The sequence below is a fragment of the Haliotis asinina genome, chromosome 2 (genome assembly GCF_037392515.1).
Source record: "Haliotis asinina isolate JCU_RB_2024 chromosome 2, JCU_Hal_asi_v2, whole genome shotgun sequence".
Classification (NCBI taxonomy): Eukaryota; Metazoa; Mollusca; class Gastropoda; order Lepetellida; family Haliotidae; genus Haliotis; species Haliotis asinina.
Window position 1 is genome coordinate 14,110,210 of NC_090281.1, and position 12,916 is coordinate 14,123,125.

A 12,916-nucleotide genomic window follows, 5' to 3' on the forward strand; every position below is an offset into this window, starting at 1 on the left:
TAAAACCAACGAATATCAAGTTTACAAATCAATGCAGCCTATGTAGTTTGCATGGAGGTAGGTAAAACGACACGCTTTTGGATCTCTATCTTTTTTCTGTGTTTTATTTTATAGGGGTTGTCAAATATGAATCCAGTTTAAAACTAATTAGTCTAACAATACCTATGAGTCTCACGAGGGCATTGAGAAAGGCTCTTGAAATGGCATCCCCCGATTCGAGCATGGAACTCTTCACACGTTCCCCTTTCAGGTGTTTCTTGAGGTAGGACAGCTGGAACGTAAGTGTGTTTCAGGTTGGTAAACTGTTTTCAGTCACATCAAAGCAAAGCATGTATATGTCTCAGGACAATAAAAGTGATTAAGGAATTAACGAATAAGTTTTTGAAGAAATAGGCTTCACTCATTTTATCCATATGAGGAATCAAACTGACCCCTTAAGCATACAAATCAGCATATCTAATTTCTCCCTTATGGTGACCAATGCTTACAACACCCACCCCCTCCCTGTCACTAACCAGCCTGTTGCTGCTGACATTTCTAACCCAGGAACTCCATGGTGCTCACCACTTCTTCTGGCAAGTCCTCGAGGTCACTATGTTCTGTCTGAACTGTATTCTTGTCAGCATCTATTATAACAGCATCTCCTAGTTCTGATGGCTGCAGTTTCTATGACACAGAAAAATAGTTTTGAATTGTGCAGTCTATGTAAACTTATCCTAAGTACTTTTCGTTACACTCCAGTACTGAGTCTAACAAAACCTTATGGGAGGTCGCGTCAGGTAACCTTTGAGATTGACCAATCAGAACATAACTTACCAAATCGTGAAAGTGCACATTTGCTCATACCTCTTGAACTTTTTATCTAAAAAGGTTCATACCCGAACAATTCTGAATGCTATTTAGTGTATGCTCGCTTTCGGGTGATGCACACGGCGTACGTACAACCATGACAACAGTGAGTAAACAGTCACTGAAAATAGTGTTTTTGGCAATATTCGGGGATGTTATCTTACGCAAATATTACCTAATGGTAACCATGTCAATAGAAACCCCAAAGCGTATATACTGCAGGTCAAATAACTGTGTTATATGCGTATTTCTGTTTGTGGAGAGATCTGTGTCAGTGACCTGAATATTTTGAAAGTCTCTCCGATCCCTAAATAGTAGCCGTTGTCTGATTGGTTAAATCTATTTAACTATCTCGCATTTGACTGGATGGTCAATGGTCGCTCAAAGGTTACCTGACGTGACCTTCTAATAGGTTTTGTTAGACTCAGTGGTGGAGTGTAACGAAATACACTGAAACTAAGTTTACTTAGACTGTTGAAGTGTGATGCTTTCACAGAAAAGATAATCAAAGGTAGGCATTGCTACTGATATAGATCATAGAGATGAATAATCGATAACTAAATATCGAGTAATTACTGATAAATATAAGAGACACAACTCTGAGTGTAGATGGAAAAAACATCTGACAGAAATGAACATATTTCACATCACTGGCGAGTGGTGACATCTTTTTGCATGGATTGTGAACAAAATGACATCCTTAAAGGTCACGTGCAACATAAAACACAACTTTGCAGATTCTGATACCTTTCAGCATGCATCTACTGAAACAAATCATCAAACATGCCAAATCAACCTATAAAGTTTAAAAAAAAAATGGTGGGGGAAAAAGTGGTTTCAAGCTATTCTGCTCTGCGCTTACATTGCATTTGCAGTGAATAGGTTTGCAGTGCTTGAAACAGTATGAATGCCTGAAGCATGAGGTCATGAGCAGTAGTCTAATCAGTCTACACAAACAAGTAAATAATCTACTCATCACATAAAAAACCATGTTGATTGTGATAGCAGATTCTGTCACAATGTAAACTCAATGTCGGGAAGGATCCAAATATTCTGGATAGTCTTCGCTTGCATGGGTGTGGAGATCACCTCCCTTCGGTTCGTGACAATCATCGATGCATGAGGTAGCCATTCAAGAGAATTGGTGAATCAACAACTGTCTGATCTCTTTTAAGTGAAGCTTGAGGTAATATGCATAAGATCAATGGTATTAACCAAGTTAAAGAAATGATCTCATAGTTTCTGATTATAAAAGGAAAATTTGAATATAGGTGTTGATCTTTTTGCATTTTAAGTTTGAAACACATATACAAATATAAGGTGGAAGAGAGTCAACTTACATCCATCAGATTCGTGTGGACTCCTATGACATATGGCATTGGTGCTCTGAAACATCAGGTTAATAGGTTAAGTACTGTCATCACTGTTCAAAAATATCACAAATCTGGTTTATAGATGTACAGTCAGAAATATCCCCTATATGGGCACATAGGGGCGCCGTGCGAAATATTGTACATCTGGGCACATAGATGCACAGTCAGCAATATTACATCACAGCATATAGATGCACAGTCAGAAATATTACATGAGAGCGTACAGATGCACAGTCAGCAATATTACATCAGAGCATATACCGGTAGATGCACAGGCAGCAATATAACATCAGAGCTTATAGATGCACAGTCCGAAATACTACATCAGAGCTGTAGCAAGGGAGTACAAAGAGGTTGGTTTATGCTACAATTGTTATGAACGACTTACGAGGCATAATCTATAAGATGGGCAGGTAATACAGGTATGAACAGGTACTGCCTGAAAGAGAAGCATGTCCATTGTTACTGTGGAAAACATTAACAAATATCAAAAAATACTCATCTTGTCTAGAAACAGACCCCATTCCTATTTTTTATATACAATATGACTGTTCATTGTTAGGTATTTGATCAAAAATCAGTTCTGTCAAAGTCAAATCTAAAAATAATGTAAACAAGCATTGTCACTAAGGTGACGTAATCCCCCGTCACATATGATCAATCAAATTTGACAAGAAATGACAGTGAAGGTCGTAGTTTAAGATGAAGTAAAATGTCAACAAAAACATTACTCTCAAAATCAAATGTTACGCTAATGCAGACAGCTGACATCAGTTTTCATAACCATTTTCTCAATGTCAACATTGAAATCGAATTTAAATTGTAAAAATAATTTTATATGTTTGAACAAAAACTGCGAATTCAAGCTTGTTTCTTAAGATTTAACTTCAACCAGACCCACTCAGGTTCAGTGTCAGTTTCTCAGTAATCTCCACAAGTAACTGACACAAAATAATGAAATTACTGTCATATCTCTCATAGATCTGCGAGAGAAAAAGGCATTATTCCAGTTACTTGAGGATGGATCAATGCCAACCATTTTCTTTCGTAAGTTTACAAATAATTTCAAATTATGGTTTGTGTTCATCAAACACTTAACAAACAACAATCTGATGTGATTTTCTATTTCTTCATGCCATCTTTTATTCTATTTTTCTTAATGTTTTCTTTAAATCAATAATCTCTGGTATATTTTAGTTCCATTTTTCAAAGATAGTTTTAGGCATTTAAGACTGCACTAAAGTGTCAGTAGGCCGGTACATCTAAAATTGTCAAAACTTCTGCAAAGTCGATAATGATGATGATTCGGAGAAATAATACGCACATTCAGACATGATGCATGTTTAATATTTTGCCAGTCTTACCAATGCATAGGATAAAGCAGGGACTCTGCACCGTGGATGCATGCTGTCAACCGACTCAGTTTCTTTGAAGTAAACAGCAACCGCCTTTCATTGAGCATACTGCAATCATTAGAAGAATGTCAGCTTGCTGTATACATAGATACATATATGGAGTCAGAGGACACCAGTTTATCTAGACCCAGCATATCTGAATAAGTTTGACAGTACTCTGCAACATCCACCGGTGCTTATAATTGAAGATTCATTATAAGTTTACAACTGACAGGATTCCTGAACTGAACTGCTGTAAACTACAGTTAGAACACTCTATTAGTCTACTGTAACTGTAGACAATTTATGCATTTGGACTTAAATTTAAACAACACATGGCAGGTACAAAAGTAGTTTGTTACATCTGTCAGCAAATATAAGCATGTCTGCTATAATACACTTCTGTTTTATGCTGCTTTAGCATTATTCCATCAATATCATGGCAGTTTACACAAGAAATGGGCTTCACACATTGTACCCATACTGGGAACCAAACCCAGTCTTTGGGCATGATGAATGAACACTTTAACCACTAGGCACTCCAAGTTATTTACTCTTGCTTCTTTGTCTTTTTGTTTAATCTACACTTGGCAATAATCAAGTCTAGACCAGACAATCCAGTGATGAAAATCATCGACCCATACAGTTGTATGACGTGTCAGTCAAGACAGCAACCCTGACCCAATCCTACTAATCGCATCTTACAACAAGCATAGATTGTTGAAGACCAGCTCTAACCTGGATCCCTTTCTTTGACACTTACAATAATAACAAAATACATGTTTAATATTCAGTAACACCATATGTTTGTAAACATTAACATACCTAAAAAAAGGGTCTCACCTGGCAAAAATGACCATCATATTGTTTGTGTCTATTGCATTGTAGTATTCAGTTAAATTACGCTGAAAACAGAAGACAAAAGCATGTACTGACTGACTATGTTACAATAAGATGGAGAGACATAGGTGAGTGAGTGAGTGAGTTTAATATTACGCCACACTCAGCTATATTCCAGCTATATGGTGGAGGTCTGTGAATAATCAAGTCTGGACCAAACAATCCAGTGACCAACAACATGAGCATCGATCTGTGCAACAGGGAACCGATGACATGTGTCAACCAAGTCAGCAAGGCTGACCGCCTGATCCCATTAGTCCCCTCTTACGACAAGCATAGTCGCCTGTTATGGCAAACATGGGCTGCTGAAGGCCTATTCTACCCCAGGACCTTCACAGGTCAAGGTGACTGTTAATAGTGCTACATTGTCAATAACATTAGATTGTGTGTTTTCAACCACTACTCTCAAGGTTCAGAGAGTATAGCATTACAAGTCACATTACTCAATGACATAAGCTGGAATTCCTGTAATTCCAGTAGAAATTCACAGCTTATTACTGTATGAACTGGGTTGTCAGACAGTATTATCTAAAGGGAGACGACTCCATCAAACTTCCTGTCTGTTACAACATTCATGGCAGCCACTTACACTAGTAGGAATATTGGGTAGTTGAGAGAGATCTGGACTTGTGAAGCTGAACATCTGAAACAGACAAACACACAAGGCTATGTAGCCTGTAGACTAACATCTAGTCTCTGAAATATTTTCCAGAAAAACGCTTCCAAAATTATTATCATAAAATAAAATGAAAATAAACCCTGATTCTTTCCTCTTTCATTGGACCAAACAGTTAATTATGCCTGTCATTTCATTACAAGCATGTTTGATACAGCTTACTGCACATACTTACTGTGCAACCTACTGCAAAAAATGATCAAATATCAGCAGTGTGTGATAAACTCTGAGGAAAAGCCTGAAAGGTTTACATTATCTTGAGCTGGAGCCTACCTCCTGTTGTGCAATGATGGTGACCGGGACCCCAGGCATGGGAATCTCCTGGTTGAATGTGTTCACCAGCAGAGGTGTCGGGCTGTTGTCATCCGTCCGGTTGAGCAGTTCTGCTATCATATTTAGCAGCTTGTAAAACACCTCAAACCATGGCAAGAAACTGAAAAAAAGGTAGGAGGTCATTATACAAATCGAAAATCCAAACAAAAGGATGGAGTAAAGAGGTAAGCCTAAGACTTTTATGACCTTTTCTCAACAAAATGATGTTTATCCTTTAAATCTATAAAGAATTATTGATTAGTGGCTTGAAAGGCAGAAGATGATGAAGGGGAGATAATTCAAAGGCTATCGTTACTGAGTAAAGAAAGGTGGCAACCAGAAGACAGTCATCAATATCTCCAACAATGGCAAAATAGCCTTAATGATTATGTCAAATGGTTTGGCATGTACATAGCAAAGTGGAAATACAGTACTGAAGGGTTTTTAAGTTCTGCTCTGTGAAAGAGCACTACCAACAATTTCAGTCAAATTTGTTCTGGAAATGCAAAAAATACTTTCAAAATACTAGAAATTCAAAACTACAAAAGGGCACCAGTTTTCAGCACCAGACTTATCTATGCGCCAAGTTTGGTAAAGAAATATTCAATGGTTTCATTGTTCTGATCAATGTGACAGATATATGGACATACAGACATAACGACAAATGGAGTCTACTTTAATATCCTAATCAATACGCATTGTGGGAAATAAAAAACTCTTTTCATTTCTACAACAGATTTCAACACTGCATTTTCAAACTGAAAAAAATACAAAAAAAACCCCAAAACAAACATTTTTATAAATATTTGAAAGTTGGATTAGTTACAGAATTCATGGTCTTTTCCAAGATGGCAAGAATCGTGAGTAATGAATTAGTAAATACTATTACCTGATGATACACAGACAGGTTTGTGCGCCGGTTGCATGACGACAGAAACCAAATCTATACTGACTATCCTGGTCCGTCAACACAAATGTGAAGTGATCTACGTTGGAGCTGAAAGGGAGAGTGATCCCATTAGATGTGTCAACAGTTATTACAAAATGATACACGCTACTTTCTTAATTTAAATATCTGTTGACAGTCACAATGAGTCAATTCAAAGATAAAATAACAAAGTTTACTGAATACAGAGTTGACTCTGTGATTTCAACTTTTTCATATTTTCAATTAAGAGAGGAACATCCGTTTTTTTCAAAATTACATGTCTGAGGGAACATGGTGTAAAAAGCAAGACTGCAAGGTTCTACGCGATGGACACATATAGAGAATGGATGCAGAATTCACTGTATCCAGTGACCTTGTATAGTGTTCATTTTTTTCTTTTAGAGCACTCACATCATTTAATCCATCAGTCCACATGATCAATGATTCATTCTTGACTCAAATTATTGAAATGGACAGTTCTCTAGATTGTTATTTCACAGGACCCACATATTGGTTGCAAGGACCCTTAACACTAATAACTGGTGGTCCCACTAGGTAAAACACTGAATATCTCTAACTTTCAAGAGACAACAAAATTGCAGCATCTTAGATGAAAGGAAAGAAGAAATAAAATAAGCCTAACTCACCAGTCCATCTCACAAGGGTAGACAAACTTTGGTATATTCTTAAGTACTTCCTGAAAACAGGTGAAAATATTTATTAGGATGATTTCATATTTACGATTACACTCCATCAGCAAAGTACATTCAGCAATGGTGGCTCAGTAGGTTAGATAGATGACTTGTGTGCTGGTGATTAGCTGCCTGACTCTAAGCGTGTGGGTTCGAATCCTGGATGGGACTCAACCCTACGAAAGTAATAGAATCTGTAAATAAATGAGGAAGTGTAATCCCAATCTGACAATTGTTCCTTTTGAACATTTTATAATGGCATGGTGTATTCATGAAAATACAATTGTTTGCTTTTAGAATAAATGCAACGTCGCTTTTTCACAACACATGAACCAAACAATTCCGACAAGTACAAACTTAATACTGATCCTCTATCATAAAAAACTGATGTGACATGCTCTTCTGACCATAAAATATTCTCAGTTAAATATGACAACACTTCAAAACCACTCGGAAACCCTGCAATAGGAATACTGTTTTCCTTTCAACCATCACATATCACTTCCTGATTGAACTGATACAGCAGGCTTCAACATGGTCAGTCAGCAGCAAATTATGCTTGAGATGATCCATCTATTTCATGCCTGCCTCGAAATATTAAACGCAAACGAACTGGGGCATGACAAACAGGTGATTCACAACATCAATAATTTCATATAATTCTGCTGATAAATAAATGCCTAATCAAGCAGAAATTTCATCAACCCTACAAAAATATGTCAAAAGCTGACTACATTTTCCTCATCAGCTAACAACACAATTGGTTCTGTTTGGTTTGGACTGTTGACACTAAATGTTTTTATGACTGAGAAGAAGATGATTTATATGAACCTGAAAATGTACAAACTCACGTAAAGGATAAAATGCCACAACCAATGGTTAATGTGAGACAAAAAAATTGAAAATTAATTTGTACTGCATTAAAGGTACAAGGCAAGAACAGTAAACTGGGATGAAACCTTTAATACCATCATTAGACATAGCCAAGAAAATATACACCCACACCCATCCATCCACATACACACACACACCCATACACCCACATACACACACACACACACACACACACATCCACCCACATACACACACAAACATCTGAACTTTAACGTCATATGTCTAGTGGTATTACACTAAGTGGGGTCATATTGCTGTAAAAATATTGCACTGCAGTATCTTCCACGGTTGAGTAATAAAATATAATACGAGAGGCCAGTCAAAATGGTGAAAACTGTCTCTAAGAAGGATGTTTTGCATATGAGAATATAGATTTTAAATTTTAGAATGAAAACCTCATACCTCTCCTTAACTATGAGTCAAAAAGCCACAGACTGGGTTAGAACTGTGTTTTCATTAACACAGAAGGTATATATACTCAATGAGGACCATGCACAGTCAGTCCTTACCTAATGTTGAGTAGAACATGGTCACATGACAACAACGCCATCAAATCAAAGGACCATTAATTATTTTCATGTACACATAATTGTCAATGAAATTCTATCATGATTGTGAATACATATCCCAATCTATGAAATACACTGCCCTTTCCTTTCTCTGACAAAGTAACCTTCAATGGCAACAGAATAATGGTATGCAAAATAACTACACTTGGGAGAACTAAATCTATAGAAGCCTCTCACCTCATCATCGTATTCTGGAGGATACTTCTGAAGAATGAAAGCATCTGAAAAATCAAGAGGCATGACTACTGTTGGAATGCACTGATTACTGCTGTATGCAGTGATTACTGCTGTATGCAGTGATTACTGTTGGAATGCAGTGATTACTGTTGGAATCAATTACTACTGTTAAAGTGCAATGATAACTATAAGAATCAATTACAGATGGAATGCAATGATAATGTTGGAAGGCAATGATTATGTTGGAATGCAATGATTATGTTGGAATGCAATGATTATGTTGGCTGTTGGAATGCAATGATTATGTTGGAATGCAATGATTATGTTGGCTGTTGGAATGCAATGATTATGTTGGCTGTTGGAATGCAATGATTATGTTGGCTGTTGGAATGCAATGATTATGTTGGAATGCAATGATTATGTTGGCTGTTGGAATGCAATGATTATGTCGGAATGCAATGATTATGTGGGAATGCAATGATTATGTTGGCTGTTGGAATGCAATGATTACGTTGGCTGTTGGAATGCAATGATTATGTGGGAATGCAATGATTATGTTGGCTGTTGGAATGCAATGATTACGTTGGCTGTTGGAATGCAATGATTATGTTGGAATGCAATGATTATGTTGGCTGTTGGAATGCAATGATTATGTTGGCTGTTGGAATGCAGTGATCATGCTGAAATGTAACTATTACTGATATAATGTAATGATTACTCTTGGAATTAAATGTACATAATATTGGAAGAGATTAAATTCTTTTTCTTCCCCGTCTTATGTTATGATATTTTAACCATTGTGCTTCATATACACAAGAATACACTACAGATGTTAACAAATAAATATTAACAAAACATAATAAGCCTCAATGTGACATACATTTGCCCCATGAAAGTGCATGTATTATTTAGTGTATAAATTTGAGACTGACAAAACACACAGATCAAGAAAGGCATTCATGTACAGTTTAATGGCAGAAAGACTACCATTTGTCATCAGATCACATTTCCACAAGAAGCTATAACAATGATAACATATAGTTTGTGTCATAGACCATCATACTGTTTGTGTCTATTGCATTGTAGTATTCAGTTAAATTACACTGAAAACAGAAGACAAAAACATGTACTGACTATGTTACAATAAGATGGAGTGAGTGAGTTTAGTTTTATGCCAAACTCAGCAATATTCCAGCTATATGGTGGCGGTCTGTAAATAATTGAGTCTGGACCAGACAATCCAGTCATCAAAAGCATGAGCATCAATCGATGACATGTGTCAACCAAGTCAGCGAGCCTGACCACCCGATCCCATTTGTTGCCTTTTACGACAAGCACAGTCGCCTTTTATGGCAAGCATGGATTGCTGAAAGCATATATTCTACCCTGGGACCTTCATGGGTCTCCACAACCAGCTATAACAATGATAGCATATTGAAACATATACAAAAGAAACTTACTCTCACCAGGCTCAGGTTTGGCCACCTCCACAAACACTTCAAACAACTTCACTGGGTTCTCCCTGAAGAGATACAAAATGTATATCATTGAGGATGACTTAAATTTTCTTGTATAGTTGAGGTGACCTTGAAGATAAGGTCAAGATCACCAAAATTGACTGGTGTCTGCGTAATCCCCCAATGTAGGCTATCACAAAATTTGAAGACACTGGATGCAACAGTTCATGAAATATCGCTTTAACAAGAATCGGAACATACATACAGATGTGCAGACTCAGCTGAATACATAGACCCCCATTCCATGTTGTGGAGGGGGACAATAACTCAGCTCCACTGGTCTTGTGAGCTCTGAGAAATCCAGCCTACAGACTTGTCAATCTCATGATCTCCAACATCCCCAATGCCCTTCATGATGTCCATCTTCACCCCTCCCCTTTCATGGTCTCCCAACACCCACATGATCTCCAACAGTCCCTCCCCTTTCATGATCTACAATACCCACATAATCTCCAACATTCCCTCCCCCTTCATGATCTCCAACACCCACATGATCTCCAACATCCCCCACCCCTTAATGATCTCCAACATCCCTACCCTTCCCCTTTCATGATCTCCAACATCCCCCACCCCCTTAATGATCTCTAACATCATCACCCCCTTCATGATCTCCAACATCATCACCCCTTCATTATCGCCAAAATCCCCCACCTCTTTCATGGTCTCCAACATCCCCCACCCCGTCAGTCATGATCGCTAACATCATCACCCCCATCATGAAATGATCTAACATTCCCACCCCCTTCATGATCTCCAACATCCCTACCCTTTCATGAACTCCAACATCCCCACCCCCTTCATCATCTCCAACATCCCCACCCCCTTCATGATCTCCAACATCCCCACCCTCTTCACGATCTCCAACATCCCCACCCCCTTCATGAACTCCAACATCCCCAGAAATTAAATTTAAATTTACAAAGGTAAGAACTTTTACATCTCTTTGTCAGACATATTTAGCATTTTCAATTGTTCATCCTATTTCTGTTACTTGCCAGATTTTTCCAGCATGCTTCACACAGCTTCAAAAAGCAACCTTCACTTGCAACAAACTTTATCAATTTACATTCAAAAGGACAAGTAAAAATGTTGTGGATATTCGCAGCCTATCTATATATGTCACTGCCTTATCACTTTAAGCTTTTGGCGAGTCATTTCCTTTACAAATGTCTTGTACTTCCTCTATCCATCTGCTTCAAGTTGGCTATGCTACAACTTCTTCATCAATCACTACCATCAACAATATTTTTTTATGAGTTGTAGTACTTTTATCATAATTAGAGAAATCCTTCTAAACAATACAAATTAAAACCAAAAACTATACACCATATAATTGTAACAATAATCAAGGTAACTGACATTGCTCCAGTAAGTATCACCTTAACTAGCTAAAACAGAATCAACCTTACACGAAAGACCATATTTTTGTGCATGTTACACATTTGTCATGGTGAGTGAGTAAGTTTAGGTTTACGCCGCACTCAGAAACATTCCAGCTATACTGCAGCCACCTGTAAATGATCAAGTCTGGACCAAACAATCCATTGAATCAACAGCATGAGCATTTACATGCACAAATTGGAACCGATGAAGTGTCAACGAAGTCATCGACCCTGACTACTCGATCCCATAAGTCGTAGCTTATGACAAGCATGGGTTGCTGAAGTCTGATATTCTCACCCACACCTTCATGGGTCACATTTGTTGTAAAAAACAGCAAAGCACATAGATAGGCTGTGTGACTATAACTGCCATTTTGGTTGGATCGATATTTGAACAGTTTGATTGCTACACCTTCTCACAACAAAGTTCAGTCACAAGATGGAGTGAGCACTCTCCTACTCTCCTTTATCAATTACCTCAGCAACTAGAGTGCAGATTATGATGAACACTGCACTATAATTAACAGAAAGTTCTAACTTGTACTTCAAAAAGGTATTTGACAATGTGCTCTGTCATTAAGCTATGACATTAGTCAGGAATGTAGAACCCACACAAATCTTACAAGAAGATATGCTGAATTAGGACATGAATGTCCCAAATTAGAGGAATACATCACTGTGACAGCTCTTGTAAAGTAATCAAACAGTATTAACACCTGGACGTCACCCAGCAATACTGGCCAGAGAAGCCCAAGCATGTACACACTGTAGGCATCTAGCAAGGCCTTTCAGGTCTTCACACTGTAAAGTGCCCTAGGTTTGGGTTAACTGGCTGTCCTTAGAAGTGAAATTCAGGGGCTTAAATCACACTTTCTATACCTTTCAGCTGACATTTTATGATGACTTTATGATTATCATAGCATGACAAAGAGAGATGTTATAGCCTTGAACTGGAATGTTGCAAGTCTTCTTATGCTGAACATGACATGTTTGGGCAGGCTGGGGATGAGTATCATAAATGTGTGCAGTGGTTCCTTGTGATACAGAGAGTGGGTTGAGTAAGAAATCAAGAGAAGGGGCAAGCAAGTGGATAATAGATTGGTTAACAAAGGGGTTGAGTTAGTGGATTAGACTACGGACAGAGGGAATAAGTGAGTGAAGGAGCAAATGATTGTGCTAGTGGAAGAATGAGTGAGTGAATGTGTTTTTACGCCACTTTCAGCAATATTCCAGCAATATCACGGCAGGGAACA

General features: G+C 37.8%; 1 protein-coding gene across 3 annotated transcripts in view; it reads right to left on the reverse strand.

Annotated features, from left to right (window-relative positions):
* LOC137273263 (DENN domain-containing protein 1B-like) overlaps nucleotides 1–12,916 on the reverse strand; it is a 38,476-nt gene that overhangs the window by 17,743 nt on the left and 7,817 nt on the right. For all 3 annotated transcript variants that reach the window (XM_067805806.1, XM_067805805.1, XM_067805804.1), the window contains exons 2-13: nucleotides 10,225–10,286; nucleotides 8,765–8,808; nucleotides 7,080–7,129; nucleotides 6,394–6,501; nucleotides 5,466–5,625; nucleotides 5,106–5,159; nucleotides 4,460–4,521; nucleotides 3,587–3,685; nucleotides 2,611–2,661; nucleotides 2,190–2,235; nucleotides 565–666; nucleotides 163–271 (exon numbers count right to left, since the gene is read on the reverse strand). In XM_067805806.1, coding sequence (XP_067661907.1) covers nucleotides 163–271; nucleotides 565–666; nucleotides 2,190–2,235; nucleotides 2,611–2,661; nucleotides 3,587–3,685; nucleotides 4,460–4,521; nucleotides 5,106–5,159; nucleotides 5,466–5,625; nucleotides 6,394–6,501; nucleotides 7,080–7,129; nucleotides 8,765–8,808; nucleotides 10,225–10,286 — 947 coding nt within the window. The remainder of the gene's footprint in view (nucleotides 1–162; nucleotides 272–564; nucleotides 667–2,189; nucleotides 2,236–2,610; nucleotides 2,662–3,586; nucleotides 3,686–4,459; nucleotides 4,522–5,105; nucleotides 5,160–5,465; nucleotides 5,626–6,393; nucleotides 6,502–7,079; nucleotides 7,130–8,764; nucleotides 8,809–10,224; nucleotides 10,287–12,916) is intronic.